An 18,527-nucleotide genomic window follows, 5' to 3' on the forward strand; every position below is an offset into this window, starting at 1 on the left:
ACTTTTGAAAAAGAGAATGTGGATTACAGCTATGTTTGTCAACTAACATGATTCAAACACCTAATTATTTTGCATTCCTAATAAGTATTACTTCACTCTTTGCTTTAGTATCATCTCCTTTTCATGATTATTTGATCAAACGTGTCAGATACTGTAGGAAGGAATAAGCGGGCCTCTCTTTCTTCAGTTGACTTTTTTTCCCCTAAATTTATTTCTGAGAAGTTTCATTGTGAAAAGTTTCCTGGCAACATTTATCTTTATACTGTTCCAGAGGAATCTATCCATATCCTTCTCCAAGCATAAGGACTGTCTGTCCCTGCTCCCAGGAAAACACCTTAATGTTCCAAGAATCTGATTCATTTAAACAGAGAAGTCATTAACAAGCTTTGGTGCGGAAAAGATATGGTATAGAGAGTGTAGAATCAGGGAAATGTCTTACAAGAAGAATTTAGACTTTTTGCGAAGGCAAGTAAGGTTGTATAGGGAAAGACAAAGCTCAGCTGAAATTGAGACTTGTAGAGGAAGTCAAGGGCAACAAGACATTTTATGGCAGTAGTTAAAGGCTGAAGAAGGAAAAACGTAAAGCTGTTGTTGAAGGCAGTGTGTGATTTAGTGTCAGTAAATCATTCCTGGCCAACCTGGTTTGATAATAAGGATGGATTTTCTGGATGAGGGGAGAGGTGTGGATGTCATTTGTGTTGTCTGTAGCAAATTTTTAAACATTAATTCACTCAATGTATTTGTATTCATTTGAGGATCATATGGCTTTGAGGAATGGGCAATTAGATGAGTAAAAAACTGGTTGTAAAATAAGGCTCAGAGATAGAGGTTAGTGGGTCCTACTTTGCCTGCAGGCTAATAAGACGTGGAATACCAAAGGGGTCTGCCCTGGCACCTGTCCTGTTTAACATCTTTGTTAACAACCTGGACAAGGCAACTCATTGAGTTTTCAGGCCATATGAAGCTGAAAGGAAGTGTTGATAATCTTAATGGTAGGACTGTCATCCAGAGGGACCTAGACGGATGGAAAGAATAAGCAGATGGACACCATGGTCTGGTCTCGTAGTTTACCCTTCTTTAAGCATGAATTTGAAATAAATGATCTTTTAAGATCCCTTCTAACCTGAATTATTTTATTGTTCTATGACCTCAGAAGAGTCAAAATACTAATACTGTTCTTTTTTTGCTCTCATTTCTGAAACAAATGGTGTTGTTCTCTTTGTTTTCTTTCAATAGATTTATCATGTTAGAATAGAACTGATAGTTTATAGTGTTAGAGTAGAACAAATTTAGAATAGAACTGTAATGTATTTTTGCTTCTGAAATTCATCTGTTTCAGTTATATATAAAATACTTCCATTTTCATATCACACATTAATAGGTCTCTTTCCATTCCTCTTGTTGACCAGTTTCTTGTTTTAATTTATAAGTAAACCTTTTTTAGACTGCTAAAGGAACAACATCTTCAACATCCTCAGTTGTATTCCATCCAGCGACCTCCTGAGTTTTCAGTTTGCCTGTGGGTATTATGCATTCCCTTGTTAGTTTTGATTGTGTCTTTAACTAGTCTTGGTTTTGTTCGGCCTTTTTCCACAGAAATTACTTGTTTCAGGGTTTTTCTGAATTTTAATTGCTTAAGGTCATGTAACATGTAGCAGAAGGTTAAGTAAATAGAGTTGTATAGTGTTTTGATGTGTGCAGCAGAAATCCTCTTGTTAACATTGCCCTTCCACATTCAGTAGAAACATTTTGATTGAAATGTTTGAGGAGGAAATTCTCATTTCTTCTAAACAGAAAAAATTGTGTCTCTATAAAAAGTGAAACATATTTGAGAAACTACAAATACATAAAAAGAAATCTTAAATTTGAATTCTGTTCATACTGTTAGGCAAAGTAGTCAGAGTAGATATTAGAGAAACTAAAACCAGTGAAATAAATTGAAAAAAGTATTTGATGTGCCATTACATTCTCTATGTTTTAAGATGTGTTTTGTTTCTAACAGATTTTGTCTTCTAAGAGTGACTCCCGTTTGAAGCACTTACTGCAGCGAGCACCTGAATATTGTCCAGAATCAATGGTAAGGCTTGCTAGAAAAGCTCTTCAAATGAGCTTTAACCTCAAAGTAAGATTTTTTTTTTATAAAGCCATCATAAATTATGTTACTTGCAATAAGGTGGCATGTATAAGCTATAAAATACAATGAAAATCTTATCTATGTTATAAAAACTTGTGCTGGGTGATTGTCACTTGGATGTTAATGGTAGTGACTTAAATTAGATTGTACCTTCCAAAATGTGTGGCACAAAGCCATGAAGTCTTGGGCTAAGACAAGAAGGCCCTGATAGCTGCACCAAATTGTTTATGGCCTTACCTGAGAAACTGAAGTAATGCTTTTATTGGACAAGTGAGATTATTGTTTCCTGAAAGTTCTGTAGTATCACTAAATTTCTTTAGTTTCACTAAAAAAATAGTGTAATCTGCTGCATCTTCTAAGGACAGTATAATCAGGGAATAGATAAGTATGGTCATTCAGATTGTAAATTTTAGAGTCTTATCTCTTGGCACCTTTTTGCAGTCAGAAATGCCTGCTTTCTTCTGGTAATTTCTGTTACTTCTGAACAGTATCAATACTGTTTGCAGCAAGCCTAAAACATAGCTCAGCTAAAACTCAGCCCAAGTGAGCCTAAAACTCAGCTCAAGTGAGGAATGAGTAGGAGCAGTAAATCTAGGAATAACATTTAATCAGCAACTTCACAGGATTGTGTTTGCTTATAGATTTTTTCTGTCTGTCAAATTCCTTTGGTTTTTTGTTTCTGGGGTCAATAGTTCTAAGGTCTCAGAAGGTTATAGACAGCTCCTGGTATGAGTAAAACCTGTCATGAAAACTTATTGAAGTGATGAATAGCATTTGGTTTGGTACCGGTTTTCTTTATCTTTTATTCGCTGATGAGTAGAATCTTATCTGTACAGTAGAGAACTGCTTCTGATAAGACAGGATTGGAGATTATCTGAAAGGGGGAAAATGACACAATGGTTTTTATAACTCCCAATTACTATCTTTATAAATGACAAGTCAGCTGTCCAGTGTGGATCTTAAATTAATATCACTGAACTGGTAATATCTAGATACATAAAATAGCTAACCATTCAACAACCTTATTTGTTGTTCTCAGATATCTCTTGTCTTGTTGGACAGGTGCTCTAGTGCCATTTCACTGATGAGCAGATGGGTTTAGATTTAATCAGATGGTCAATATTCTCAAGCACTGGTTACAGACATTGTGTTGTATGTATTCCTTCAAGGAATATGATAGGGAGTGTATTGCCTGGTATTAATTTAAAAAGTAGCTGTCAACACAAGAGGTGATTTTTTTTTTTCTTTGATTCATAGGTTCATTTAGTTTGGAAAAGACCCTAAAGGAAGTTAACTGAATCAAAGGGATGGAACTTGGAGAAGTAGCAGCTCTTTACCATCTTTGTTTGATCCTGCTTTGACTCTTGTCTAGGTAGAAAACCTCCACAGATACAGAGGAGGATAGTGTTAGATTAAATACAGATTCATTGCAACTTCGGAAAGTCATAAGTTCCCGTGATGATAGATAGATAGATAGATAGATAGATAGATAGATAGATAGATAGATAGATAGATAGATGTGTCACTGTGTGACAATACGGTTTGCTGTGTCAGTGTGATTGAAACACTTTTTAAAATTTGTTTTCTGTGTGGTTTTGTGTGTTTAGGGTATTTTTAAGCTGGTGGGAATGAATGCCAGGGCAGTGAGCTTCTCCGCAGGTCTTAGTCCTAGACAAATCTTGTTCTTTGTTTAAGTTGCCGTTTATTTCTGTAAACACTGATGGAGAGAGTTGACTAGCTTGTGTATTCTAGATAACTACATTATGTTCTACACCTGCAAAAATGCTGCTATTGATTCCATAGTCTGTGCATAGCAGCCCCTCTCATGAAAGGAAGTGGTACTCAGCTTCTATCGTAGCACTTCTTTAAAATATGTTTAAATATAAGAATTCTTTCAATCAGATATTTAAAACCCCCAGTGAAAAAATGCTGAAATTGCTGGTTTGAGTCTGCTATAAACTCTCTTATTCTGTAGACTTTCTTTTGCATAATTGCATTTTTACGTTTCAGAGAGAAGTGTGGGGTTGTATAAATTCTTCTTTGCCAGGTAAGAAATACCAGTTGATTATTGAATCATGTTGCTTTTTCACCCTCTGTCTGTTTTGATATTGTATCTGCCACCTGTACCTATCAATTTCATGATAGTTTAACTTCCATTATGCATCTAATATAAACTGTGTGTTGTTAAGTTTCCTCTAGTATATAATGAGTCACTTGTGCATTTTATTAATAGTTTTCCTAGTTAAAAAATATTTAATATATTTGTATAATTAAACATGTTCTTCTGTGACAAATCAGGGAAATATCAGCATTTCTTTATTTTCAAGATTTTTTGGGTTTTTTTATTTTGTTACACCTTAACCTGATCTACAAAATGGTTGATAATTATGACTTTAGTCTAGATGCAGCATAATTTGAACAAAAACTGAGTAACACAGGGAGATAGTAAGAATTAGGCAAGCAATTTAAGTGAAGGGGCTCAGATTATGAACCAAACTGCTTATTAGAAGTGGATTTAGAAAGTGTGACAGGTTGAAGCTGGCCAAATGCCAGTTCACTCACGAGAAATCATTTATTCATTTTCCTCTGCTGTAGTTAAGCAGAGGGGGGAAAGAAAACTCATGGGGTGAGATAAGGATTAGGAGAAAACACTGTAGGGGCAAAGCAGGCACAAAACTTTAAAAGGTATAAAGAAAAAAAAATATCAACAGAATTAAAAGAGGATAATGAGAACTAAAACTAAGGGAGGACCTGAAGAACTCCAGGCTTGGACAGTTTCACCTCAAACCCTCGGAAGGTAATGGAGCAGATCTTCCTGCAAACAATTTCCAGACACATAAGAACAAGAATGTCATACTCTATAGTAAGCATGGATATATGAAGGGGAAACTGTGCTTAACCAACCTGATGACCCCCTATGATGAAATGACTGCCTTTTTAGATGAGGGGAATGCAGTGCATGTTATGTATCTCAGCTTCAGTAAGGATTTCACCGCTATTTTTTATGACTTGGTTATAGACAAACTGATGAAGTGTGAGCTGGATAAGTGAGCAGTGGCGGTGAAGTGAAAACTGGCCAAATTGCTGTGCCAGAAGGTTTGATCAGCATCACAGAGTGCAGCTGTAGGCTGGAATCCCAAGGGTTGATGCTGGGTCTAGTCCTATTTAACATCTTCATTAATGATGGGAAAGAGTTCACCCTCAGTGTATTCGCCAGTCATGCAAAAGTGAAAGGAGAGGTTGCTAGACCAGATGGTTGTGCTGCCATTCACAGGGATGTTGATTAACCAAAGGAATAGGCAGACCTTATGAAATTACAGAAAGGGAAATGCAAAGTCCTGCACCTGGCGAAGGCCCCATGCTCCACAGCACACAGGAGGCTTGGCCAGCTGGAAAGCAGCTTGGTAGAAAGGTACCTGGGAATCCTGGTGACCAGCAAGTGAAACATGATCCAGGAATGTGCCCTTGTAACAAAGAAGACCAGCAGCATCCAGACTGCATCAGTGAAAACGTCAGGGATACTGTGTCCAGTTCTGAGCATTTTGGACGAGAAAACTATGAACATTCTGGAGCAAGTTCAGCAAAGAGCCACTGTAAAGTGATTAAGGAGCTGGAACGTATATGAGGGCAGGCTAGGAGTTTGTGTTAGGCAACTAGATGATTTGTTATGGCTCAGGAATCTGTATGGTACAGATGAATGTGATGAATTATCCTAACTGTGGGCTCCAGTCAATTAATTGTGCACTGAAGGTGTATTTTCATTTAGAAATGCACACAACTCCTTGATGACAAAATTAATTTATAAGTTACTGTATTAAGACTGAAGTTCAGTGTTTCTTGAGAGTGTGACATGAATTTATTCACAAGCTTGTCTGCTGGCTGGATATAACCTGGAGAGAGGGCCACTTGCCAAGAAAACATTAACAACAGCTGAAAATTATCAGCCTTCTTAATTTGGTGTGTATTTGTAGCTTGTTTCATTATTTTATCACCGTTAAGTTTAGTTCCAGTATGTCTGAAACCACAGGCCCTGTATTGTACAAAATATGGATGACTAATTACTCAGTGGTGACTGCTCATTGGTGACACTGCTCCTGAAGCTGTCCAGCTGTATTTACCGTGTGTTTCTCCTGGATACAGCTAGTTATTGCAGCAGAGATTTCTGGAAATCTTTTTTTCATATTGCACATGATGTTTCTTTGATGTTTTTTTTAGATTGCTTATGCCTTACGTTATCAATCCTACTAATAAGTGTTCTACCAAACATTACTGTTCTGATTGAAAGGAATCCTCACACAGGAATTTATGCAGAAATTACTGATGTGTTATTTTATGCCTAAAACAGAGTACAGTGAGTGGTTGATTTGGCCATTAACTATACATATGTAGGAAAACCTGAATTCCAGATTCCTGAGCACTGATTGCAAGCTATTGATGTGTGCACTACAGCACACATCCATCAAAAAGATGCTTAACCTCTGAAAAACTAATTCTGTACCCCAGTTGTGGAAGTGAAAGGTGAGCTGTATTTGCAGTTGTTAGTGACCTTCACAGCTAGTGTGAATTGGAAAGCTGAGGCAATGCTCTGAATAGATGTCAAGAGGATTTTGAGAGTCTCCAGAAGGACCTATGGATCATTGGCCTGCAGAGGGTCTGAACCATTCAGATGGTCAAACTGACAGAATACAGCCTACAACCAGAAGCTGTAGTGCAGCTTTGCCCCTCACTTCCCTTCACCTGCTGAGCAATGCTGCTGCCTTACTTGCATCAAGCATTAAGCTTTAAGCTTTTAATTTGTATTTTAATAACTGTTATGCATATTTTAATGTCCATGGGGAATGTGTTCATTTTGCTTTGTGCAGATTTTGCTCCTCTATAAATTTGCCATTAGCACATTTTCTTAATTTACCCATTGGAATGTCATGAAAGACAGATGCTGGCAAACTTGGCAAACTTTCTATGCCACCTGGGTTTGTAAGGCCAATCAAATGTGTTTAAAAGGCAATTTTCTTCATTATAAATACTGGTTGGCCATTGTTTTCCATTGATTGCAATTATTTTTTATTCCTTTTTTTCCAACACTTTTTTTCAAGTGTTTTTGTAGCATTTAAATTTAAGATCTTACACCTAGCTCTTTCACTTCCCTTTTTCAAAGCTGGACACCCCATGTGGCTCTTCTAAATAGGTATTTCCAATAGGCTTAAGAGCATTTTTAAAAACTAACTTACTAGTTCTTCTGCTTTCTGCTTTTTTATTTCTACATAAAGAATATTATTTATATATTTAATAAAGTACTTCTTTACTTTTTAAATATTCGTAACGAAAATGAGTGGTTCATTTGAGTTAAATAATTCTACCTCCTGTCCTAAGAAAAGGAATGTAACAAGTTTGTCACAGCTGCTGAGCAGCTGCATAGATCAGACCTTCCCTTTATTTCTGTCTTTAAGGTTACAGGAGAAATAGGTACAGGAATGCATTTTAAAATTTTATTTATGGTGTTTGGAAAACATTAGAAAATCTGTATTTATTATTAATTTAAGAGGATGAAGCATCTAATGGCAACAATTTGCTTCTTACTATATTTCCATGTAACCTTGTGGTAAGAAATGACGATCATGCAAACAGTGAAATAAATGGATTAAGAGAGACAAGGAGATGGGAAAGTTCTATTGGCAGTAGTTCTGGCTATGAAACCATGTTGCTGGGGAAATAAATGACAGAGAAAGTGTTGTGGATTAACCCCAGAAGGCTCCTAATTACCACACAGTGTTTGCTCATTTTCCCATTAGTGGGAGAGGGGAGAATCAGAGGGCAGCAGTGAGAAAACCCATGGGTTGGGATAAAGACAGTTTCTAATTTAAAAATGGAAGGAAGAACAAGAAAGAAAGGAGGAAAAAAACCCAAACCCAAGAAAAACAAGTAAAGCAAAAAGAAAATAATTGCTTACCACCAACCAACTGATACCCAGCCAGTCCTCAAGCAGGGGCAGCCCCTGCCATCCTCAACCCCCAGCTTTTACTGCTGAGCATGGTGCCATGTGGTATGGAATGTTAGCTGGGCTCAGCTGTCCTGGCAGTGTCCCTTCCTGACCTCTTGTGCACTGCCAGCCTATCTTTGAGCCCCTATGAAAAACAGAAAAGACATGGATGCTGCCTCTATTTGCAGTAAATAAAACATCCCTATGTTATCAACACTGTTTTAGTCAGAACTCCAAAACATAGCCCCATGCCAGCTCAGCTGAAGAGATTTAACTCAATCCAGACCAAAAACACCACAGGAAGTTTGGAGAAAGAACACGGAACATTTCCTGCATTGGCAAAGTTGGTAGAGAAATGTGCTATTGGAACAAACAACAGGGTGTATCTGTAAGAGATGATGCTGTAATGAGATATTTTTCCTGATGTTTTTTGTTGTCTTATATATCAGATTAGATAGATTATCAAAATCTGGTATTTCCATTGAACATGTAAAGCATCTTTATCCTCAATGTGTGGAAGGTACTTCATTAATTGCTAGTTTCAGCATTTATGAAAACACAGACTTGTGGTTTTTGCTTGAAGTTGGTTTGGAATTCCAATAAAATGTAATCTGTACATAGGCTTCTTGAATGAGAACAGGATTATCAAATTTGAAAAGTAGAGGGAAGGGAAAAGGATGGCATAGTTTCTCTTTCTACTCTAATTTAAAGTCTGTCATCTTATTTCCCAAGGAGTTTGGAAGAAGTCTGATGGGTGGGTTGGTTTAGGCTGCTGTGAGCTGGCTATTACTGTGGAATGTCGTCAGGCGTGTAAGCAGGTAAGGCTTTCACCCTACTGACTGAATCCAGGCTGATTCTGCAGCTGTCTTTGGTTATGCTAAGCTTACTTCTCACTTTTTGTCACAGTCTCTACATAAAAGTTGTTACTTTAAAATAATCTTGAGTGAAAGGCAACACATGGCTGATCCTAAGCTTTTTTTTTTTTTGTAGTGTCAGGTTTAGTGATACAACATTGTGGTTACAGCCCCAAACAGATTTTTGTGCCTCTTCAAAGAGGTTTTTGTTCATCAGATAAAAGAAAAGGGGTTTTTTTTGGTGTTAATAGAGCCAGTGCTTTTGTCAAGTAACAGTTTTAAGCATAATTTGTAAATTTAGCAATGACCTTTTTATTAAAAATCTGTGGTGAAGCATTTAGTGATTTTTTTCCCTAAATATGTGTTTGTGGCTTTAAAAATATCTTCAAAATCTAGGAGCATATTTGTGTTTATCATCATCCTTGTAATTCATTTGTGGAGCACAGATGTATTTAATATTCATATTTGTGAATGTTGCCTGTGTAGTCTTAATCTTGACCAAGCAGCCTCCTGCAAACTGCTGTCATAACAAAAAAAAAATTATACTTTGACCCAAAAGCACAGGGTTTAAACTATGTGGCAAGAGATGAGCAGTGAGTACAGAGTAGTGTGGGAGAGAGATGAGGAGTGAGTAAACTGGATACTTTTGATCTTCAGAAAAGAAGATGTGTGTTTATTCTCAAATGCATTTTAAGCCATGTTTTCAAATATGTCCTAATGCTTAAATGTCTCCAGACCTGATAAAGACATTTCTGTTTATTGCAGTCTTCTTAAATTCTATTAATTTAATCTCATGATTGTTACATTGTTTCTCATTATTCTCTAAATCAGATGTTGTATTGTTTGATTGCAGACTGTTCTTTCAGAAGCTTAGCTATATTTTGTACTTTAGCAGACTCTGGTTGAAACATTTACTATTTTTTTTCATTTATTCTAAAATCTAAATACCTGCTAAATATTAGGGATAATGGGAAATATTTGGATTTTAATTTTGATCCTTGAAAATTGAGGGGATTTTGGGGTCATTTTGAAGGCAGTGATATAACAGGTCTGAGGACAGACTTTACCCAAGTGTTTTAAATTACTGGAGGGGGAAGTAATGTGTTAGTAGTTATTATAGTTTTGAATATCTGTCCTATGAAAAAGGAGCACAAGATTTTGTGTAGAACAAAGGGATTTGCAGTTTGCAGGGAGAATTTCTGCAACTCAGTTTGACAATAGGAACCATAGAAATGAACATATAAGAGGGAAGAGAGTGGAAAACGACACACAAAAGTTATTAATCAGCAGGGAAAATGGGGAGATCTTTATGCTCAAGCTCTTCCGTTTCTTAAATGCTTCCTGTGATCTGCAATCTGGCAGACCTTTCACAAAACCTAAGTTGCTTTGTGTGCTTCTGCTATCAGCTAAGTTGGTGCAGAAATATGAGGGTTTGTTTTTTCATCAAATGTCATCTTAACAGTCATGGTGTCTGCTATTTTTTCTTAAAGCTTTCTTTAGGATTCTTTAGGTTCTTAAAGGAACATTTTAATAGATCATGAATCCATTGTTATTGCAGTTAATTTAAAGGTTATTTTGCAACATGATTTATCATTTTCTACTACAAATGGAGAAATTTATCTGTCTTTCAGGCTTCTGCAAAAAATGATGTTTTAAAGGTCTGCAGGAAGGAATATGAGGTATGTTTTTATGTGTCTGAATATATCTGAAAAAAAATCAGCTTTTATATCAATCGTTTTAAAAGTCCTGTAAAAATATCCTGTGGAAGAGGGAAAGTTCAGTCTTTTTAGAGCTGTGTTTCTGAATGTGCTCATTTTCATATGAAACTAAATTATCTCTCTGCAGTTTTTATAAAAGTATAATCACATTCTGTAAAAATGTTTTGGATTTTTAGACTTGCATATACCTTAATTTAAATGAAGAAGTTGGAACTTTCAAATTGGATTCCCAAAAAGTTTATTTCATAGGAGTTTTGATCAAAGTCAGCATTTGTTGTGATCATTCAATCTGTCAGAAACCTTTCAGCTTGGACAGTGAGAGTCAGCTTAAAAGTGACCTTAATGAAATAAACTCAGCATAGAACAGCCTTAATATCCCATCTGAATATAAATAATTTCAGTGTATAATTTTTTGTAACATCAGTGAAACTGTTGATGCTTGCACTTATTTTTACTGTTTTGCTCATAAAATTACTCATCAGGATATCTTCAAAAATCTGCCTTTACCTATGTTCTTTTTAATACAGTGTATGGAAATGGTATTTTGCAAGGACTGCTTTTCTTTTGATCTTCATCTTAATTAAAAGCCAGATTCCTTCCATTTCCTTTCATCTGATTTCCTTCAGCCCTAAGTTAGGTAGTTCTGCATCAGTTCTGCTTATAATCAACAGTTTGGGATATCAGAAAATGTTCCATTCTTTTGATTTGGGCAGAAGTGGAGCAGTTTTCCTGTTTTTTCCAGGGAGTATTGAATTACTTTTTTGAAATTTATTTTCCCTTTTGTCATTTTATCTAAACAACCTACAGAGTATTTTCCTAGACTCTTCAATGTGGATGTTAGCATGGGTTGAAGTTGCCATAGCTTGTTCTCTTGAAAATGCATTCTCATTTTAAGTAGTTCTGTCTCCTTTCATGCTATAATATGCTATACTGTCAATATCTGCAAGCTTCTCCTCTGTTATGCTGGTCTGTTTCCTTCTTTTTTTCTGGATTTCTGCATTGCTGTAGGAGGTTGGCCAGTATGGGTTGAAGGAGAATGGGAGAGGAAAGGTAAGAGAATAAAGAATGACTTCAAAATGGTCATACTCATCTTATTTACTTTTCCAGTTTTTATCTGGAATTTTGAAAACTGGGCATCTCACTCCTAATCAGGAGTGATCTTGCTGTTATTGTACAGAAAACCTTAATGCTTGCTATCTGTGCAAGACTAAAAGAGAAGGAGAGAGAGAAAAATCATAGTAGAAAGTATCAGTCTTCTGATTAGGGAAGAAGGAAAGAACTTTTTTAATGAGGACTAGGTGTAGTAGATACAAATAGTGTGTCAGGGACAGAAATTGATGTGCTAGATCTTCAGTTATGATAGAATTCTGTATGACAATGATTTGTCATATGTATCCAGGCTTACAGGTGCTCATGGAAAATAATACTTAAAATACTCTGAGAGGCTCATTGGTTGAATTAAATTCAAGGAAGTTATGCCTAAGATTGAAGATTCCAAATACAACTTTTGGAGGAAGCCTGCAGTTTCCCTGTCATTCTTTCTTTTTAAAAAAAAGAGAAAAAAAAAAAAGAAACCATTGTTCTTGCCGCTTTGGTGTATGAGTCCTCCTCCCTCTGTAGTCTATGAGTAGCTTCTGTGTCCTGTACTGTACTTTGCATTCTGTGGAGTTGACTGGGGAGGCACTGAACTGGGGAAGGAATGGCCACTTCAAACTGAAAGAGGTGACATGAGATCACAAATAGCATGTGAATCACATAAATACCATGTCATACATACTGTGTTTGGTTTTGCATTTAAGAATTCATACTTCTCTAAAAATGAGAATCCAATTAGAAAATTAGTTTGCAGTATGGATCATAGTGCTTGGTAATCAGCTCTCAGGTCTGTTGCTGGGGTATTTAATAATTAAGTACATGACATAAAAGTAAAAACTATATTAATTCAGGATTTAAATTATAATTCCATTTTTTGTAAACACTCTCATAGCTTACCAGTCTTCTTAACTTAGTTAGCTTACCCACACAAGGATTTCCCAGCAAATTTTCACAAGCTGCTTAGAGAGTCTGAACTGTGCATAGTACATTTCTGTAATCTTTTGTGATTAGGAAAGCAACTTAGTGAGTTACCCTTCAGCCTCCCACTAAGTTAATGAGGGTGAAGAAGGAGGTAAATCTTCAGGGTTAGGGCAGAGGGTTCAGAGCAGTGAAAAAAACCAAACTCCATGCTGGAGCTGTCACAAGTTTGAAGTCACTAAGTGGAGTCTCAGGTTGTGAAGTAGCAGAATCACTTCAGCATTGATGTGCCAGCCTTAATCGAAGATGCTTTTCCTGCTGATCATATATTTCTGCATTCCTTTTACTGTAAATATTTATGTTTATTTTAATGTGGAGATTTTACACATTTTAGAAAAGTATTGTGTTGGAATAAGGTATTCATTTTTTATCAGTGCTTTGAAGATGGCATGTCCTGTTAAACAGTTTTTATTTTCAAGTAGCACTGCATACAGAAATGAATAAATTTTACACAACTTGCCCAGTATTTTTGAGTGTTACCAAAAGGTATTTTATTAGCCTTCTTTTGAAGATTTTATTCTAATAGTCCTTTTTTTCCATCTTCTGCTGCTCAGATACTCATTTTGTCGTCCTCATTTTTCCTCTAGTTCTCTGCCCCTCAGTTCTTTTATCTTTCACTACTTCTTCCAGCTTTCTGCTATCCTGTTCATCTTCCTCTAAAAAGAAGGTAGGTAATAGTCAAAGGAAGAAGAAAAAAGAAGTGGAGATGGTATGGATTGTATGTAGGATTTTCTGATTTTTGAATTTTTAAAACTTTCATGTAAAGTGGGGGTTCATTTTTTAAAAGACCACATGGAATACATGCTTGGAGGAGCAGCTTAAAATACTTCATTAATCTTAAAATAAGCTGTAAAGGCTTTATTACTGTGTTTAAGATCCCTTTTCTTTCTTCTGTGCATGGAAAGAGTAACACTAAAGTTTTGATTAGATTGCAGCTCTTGAGTCTGTGCACTGCATATTGTGAGTTCATCTCTCTGAATATTAAGAACTCCAGTTTTTACTTCATGTGTTCCAAATAACACATATAAACTTCTCTAGTTAATTGGCACTGTGAGAGCTTTATTGCAGCTGAGCACTATTAACCCCTCCCAAGCAGTTGAAATGCAACTGAAAATGTCACCACTTATTTAGCCTCTGCTCTTAAAACTACTTTTGATGCACAGTGGTGAACACTTGATGTCCCTGGATGGCTTAAAGGTAGTTTTGCTATCACAGATTTGAGCACTCTAGTCTAATCTCACTTTGCAGCTGTTAAACACAAAAACTTAAAATGCAGTGCCTGCAGCTTCAAGTGCTGTAATGGGGATTCAGAAAAGTATTCACTCTGCTATGGTATTGGTTTGTTTTTTCTTTCTGGGGTCGTATGATCCTGCTTTTTGTTGAGATTTTACTCAATGCTGGCTATATTAATACCCCTGCTGAAAAATGCAGTCATCAGTTTTTAGCTCTTATCTAATTGTTTGTGTGGATTACTCCGAGACAATAGATGATAACTCAAGGAATTCTTTGGGACATTGTTTAGCTAAAGGTTCCTAAACAGTTTTAATGAACTCCTAAGGCACAGGACTGTGTGTGGCCTCTGGAAATACTGCTTAATGAATTCAGGATGGACTCTGACCATACACTACACATCGTAGATAATGTTATTGTCATCTACTGGTGCTTTTTGTCTCTATTCTCTGCTGTTCGAAGAAGGTTGATAGAACACTCAATGATCTCACCAAAATTTGAGTTCCAGTAAATTTTGTACTATCTCACTGTGCAAGTGTTTTCAGTTCTTTGCTGGTTTACATAATGGAGGAAAATCTTGACCTTACTTTTTATTACTGCAAGTTTTTAAAGTTTTTAACAGATGTTCGTCATCATTTGACACTTCAGCTGATTCCACTAAACCTTAATATGCTGTTACCTTCTGACTTTTATCTTCTCTCAATAAATTCAAAGATTAAATGAAGTCAAGAGGAGATCAAGAGGGTTTTCTTTTCTGTGCTTAACTGCACAGAGTTAAGCATTTTACTATTATATTTGTTAACTGTAGGTAATACTTATAAAATAAGATGGCCTTAATTGGGTAGGATCTAGATTCAAATATTTGTCATGGTTAGGTTGCCTGAGACAATAGTACTGAAGTTATTTTTCTGCCAAAGTTAGTAGAATATAGATACCATGATAATTTTTAGGGAGGAAAATACTTTTTGTGGGTTTTTTTCAAAATACTCTTAATTTCTGGTGTGAAACAACAGCTTCACTGTTGCTTTTCATTTAAGACATATGATGCAGCCATTTAGAAAAAATGTGCTTATAATGTGAAAGCATGCCTCACAATGCAGAGGACTTCTTCCTTCAACAAAATATTCTGCTCTTTTTGTGTTGGGGTGCATGCATTTTTGAGTTTTGAGCCGTTACCTGCAGCTGATGAGCTCCAAAAAGAGCGAAACCAGTTAGGTCCTGCAGTACTGGCTAAAATCTTCCTTCAGGGGGTTCTGGTGGGGAAGACTAAAGAAGGTTCTCTGCTGCATAAACCTCAACAGCCTTTTTCAATTTCCATAACACCAAATTAAATCTTTCAGAGTATTTGCTTTAAGGTGTACATGGTTGTGATGCTGGTGTCCGCCTGCCACTTTTCACTCCTTCTGCTTGTAGTCTCACTGGTTTTAATCACCAGGCTTGGAAACACCTGGCTTTAAAAAAAAAAGAAGTCTGAAAGATGGGACTTGTGCACAAGTAAAACAAATCATTGTGTTTGTGGTTTAGAAATTTTGATATTGCCATCTTTGTTCTTAATTTAGTATTCAACACATGTTAAAAATGGAGTATGAGACTGTGTGTACACAGTATTGCCTTTGTACCATCATTTTCCCAAATCCTGGTGACTTAATCATTCCTTTAAAGAGAATATACTTTTTTCCTCGTTTGGTTTTTTGTTGATTGGCTGGTTTGGTTTTTATTTTTTTATTTTTGGTTTTATATCTGTCTTTTACCTTTTGTTTTCTGTGTCTTTTATCACTGCCAGTTCACTCAAAGATTCCAAAGGAACCTTGAGTGGGTGGAAAAGCTGGTGACCTCTTAGATATGAGTGCTTATTTAGTAGAGATGGACATGAACTTTGTGTTCTGAAAAGAAGTTGCAGTTAGTAATTCAAATCAGACTGACTGCCTAATGCTGTTAACAACTTTATTTATGAACATGTAATTAGACACTAATTTTGAAAATTTTTTAAAATACTATCTCATATCTATGTAGCTATACCCCTCACATTTGTGAGGGGTATACACATACACATAAACTGAACATTACCCAGACCTGCCCAAAAAACAAAGTTGGCACCCTCAACTAGTATTCTAGTGGTGGCTACAGACACAGTTTTGTGAAATATGGTGAGTTGCTGTAACAACTCAGTGCAGCTGAACTTCTTCCCCTGCCTTCCTTCAACTGCCATTTTTCCACATACATTCCCTCCCCTTCCTTGCCTTACTCTGCCTCTGGCATCTGGCAGGTCCTTCTAAAAGACAATATCTAAAAAAATGCTTCTTCTATTCTGTTCTAACATAGTATTATACCTGTTGATATCACTGACTTAAATCCTAGGGGATGAGAAAAATGAGTTTTCATCGGGGTTAGTGAGAAAGATCAGGTCATGACAAGGTGATGGTGCAAGGGCATACACAAGACTATGCAGCTGGGAACAAAGGCAAGGTGGAAAAGAGAAGCCAGACCACCTCCTCTTAACAGAAATGTGAGGATTATTACAGCGATTCAGCAGTCTGTGGAACTGTGGTTTCGAAATACAGAAAGAAGACTTATTATTACGTTAGGCATTCCTGTATGTATAAAATTGGTGTGTGAAATCACTGTGAGAAGATCATTTTGTCTCAATTTGAGCCCTTCTTTAGAGGAAGAATATTAGTAAATGGCATAATTTTATCAACATTCTCCTTTCTTTTGTGTCCTCTGAGCAGGGCAAGTGACACTATTATTCATTAATTGCTTTAGAATCACTTGTTTGTATCATTCAACTTCTAAATAATGTGACCATTTTTATATGAGTTTATTGCAGCATTACAGTATGATTCTAAGTATTGTTTGTGCTAACAGTATGGTCAAGTACTCTGTGTAACCATGGCAGACAGACTTAGACTTTCCAGCGGCTTCTGCTGTCTCAGTGCCTTAATCAATAAAGTTACGATGCTCATTCTGCCTGGCTAGTTTGTGTGCCACCTTCCAGTGCTCCGTGCAGGGTGGCTTTGGAGAAGTCAAATTTCAGCAGCTTCTGAGGACAGTCAGTTTACGGGCAGAGTGTTGTTGTGTGTGGCAGGTCCCAAGGAAACCGGATGGCCACATCAAAACAGGGCCTTTCTGGTAACCTTTGCTTGGCATCCACAGTGAAGGATATATGGTGCTGCAAAAATGTCATGAGCCTTTAGGCAGCAGTATAAATCTACTCTTTACAGAGGTGACCCCACCTCTGTGTTCTTTCTCCATTAATTCTCTTGTCCCTCATCTTTGTTACACGGATGCGTAACAAGATTTGGTTTGTGTGTAGGAAAGAAGGGAACATCTAAAGTTAATCAGATGAAAACGCTCTGCTGGGATGAAGAATGTTGCTGCAAATTCATTGTAATCTGAGAGAAATAATGTATCTGTGCTTTTGGGAGAAAAGATCTGAAATATTGTAGAGGTTATTTTTGGCATGAAAATAAAACATCTGAATTGCTGCTTTATGAAATCTGGGGCTTTGTTTTATCTAAGGCACATTTTTCAATTTTTGTGTGAGGTGTACCAATAGGTCTGTGCTTCATTTATGATCACTAAAATTATAAATAGTTGCTGTTTCTGGAAAAATAACTTACACTTTCAAGTTAGATATGTGTTTATTCTCTTAGGGCCTTTCTTTGCCACATCTGCCATGGCTTACCCAAGGTTTAAATTAATTTCTGAGTGTTAACAGAAGGAATTTGATGCTGCTCATTATAGTATTGGGACTGTCCTGTTTAAGTTCTTGTGTTCAGGAGAAAGCAAGTAGAAAATACAAATGAAAAACAAATTCCTGCACACTAAACAATATTTAAGTCAAAAGGAAAAATAAAATAATCAAGTTAATTCCTAACAAATTTGTATTTTCATCTGTTTGCAGCAGTACAGATCTGCATAAAAGTAGTTCCACGATTATTTGGGATACCCACTTCTCTGCAATGCAATGAATAACTAGTAATTAAGATAGATGAAGAATGGTGAACTACTGAGCTTGAACTAGGTCTGCATTTTGAGCTCTCTTCCATGTCTTAGAGGTAGTAGCACATCTGGTGCTTTCCTGTGTTGAAGCAAAACTGTAATCCCACATGATTTGGGATCAGTCTGATGATGATTCTGTTTTCTTCTCTAGATGCTCTCTTTTGTGTGAAATACAAATTTGTTTAATTATAGGAATAGGGGAAATGGAGACCAGGAATTTTATGAAGATGAGGATTGTGTTTTGTCATTATATCGATGTATTTGATCAGGTTTTATAATCTGTTGTTCTGATAATTGTAGAGGTTAGATATTTCTAAATTCAAATTTCTCTTTTCTCACAATCATATAATTTTAGTCTTTGATAACTGGGAACTACATTTTGGAATTTCAGCCTCATTACTTCATCTTTTCATAGAGTTCCAGACAGCTTATATGCAGTATCTATTTTTTTAATGGGAAATGTGCTTATTCAGTGTGGGGAAGACTGTGGGTTTTTTTGCAAGAGTTCAGTAGTCGTTAGGGAGGGGATTCTGCCTCTC

At 36.4% G+C, this 18,527-nt stretch overlaps 1 protein-coding gene across 2 annotated transcripts in view; it reads left to right on the forward strand.

Annotated features, from left to right (window-relative positions):
• Positions 1-18,527, forward strand: part of RECK (reversion inducing cysteine rich protein with kazal motifs) — a 44,796-nt gene that overhangs the window by 4,354 nt on the left and 21,915 nt on the right. For both annotated transcript variants that reach the window (XM_053988383.1, XM_053988393.1), the window contains 4 exons: positions 2,003-2,077; positions 4,145-4,181; positions 8,844-8,929; positions 10,597-10,644. In XM_053988383.1, the coding sequence (XP_053844358.1) occupies positions 2,003-2,077; positions 4,145-4,181; positions 8,844-8,929; positions 10,597-10,644 (246 nt within the window). The remainder of the gene's footprint in view (positions 1-2,002; positions 2,078-4,144; positions 4,182-8,843; positions 8,930-10,596; positions 10,645-18,527) is intronic.

This window comes from Vidua macroura, chromosome 1, assembly GCF_024509145.1.
Source record: "Vidua macroura isolate BioBank_ID:100142 chromosome 1, ASM2450914v1, whole genome shotgun sequence".
NCBI classification, from domain to species: Eukaryota; Metazoa; Chordata; class Aves; order Passeriformes; family Viduidae; genus Vidua; species Vidua macroura.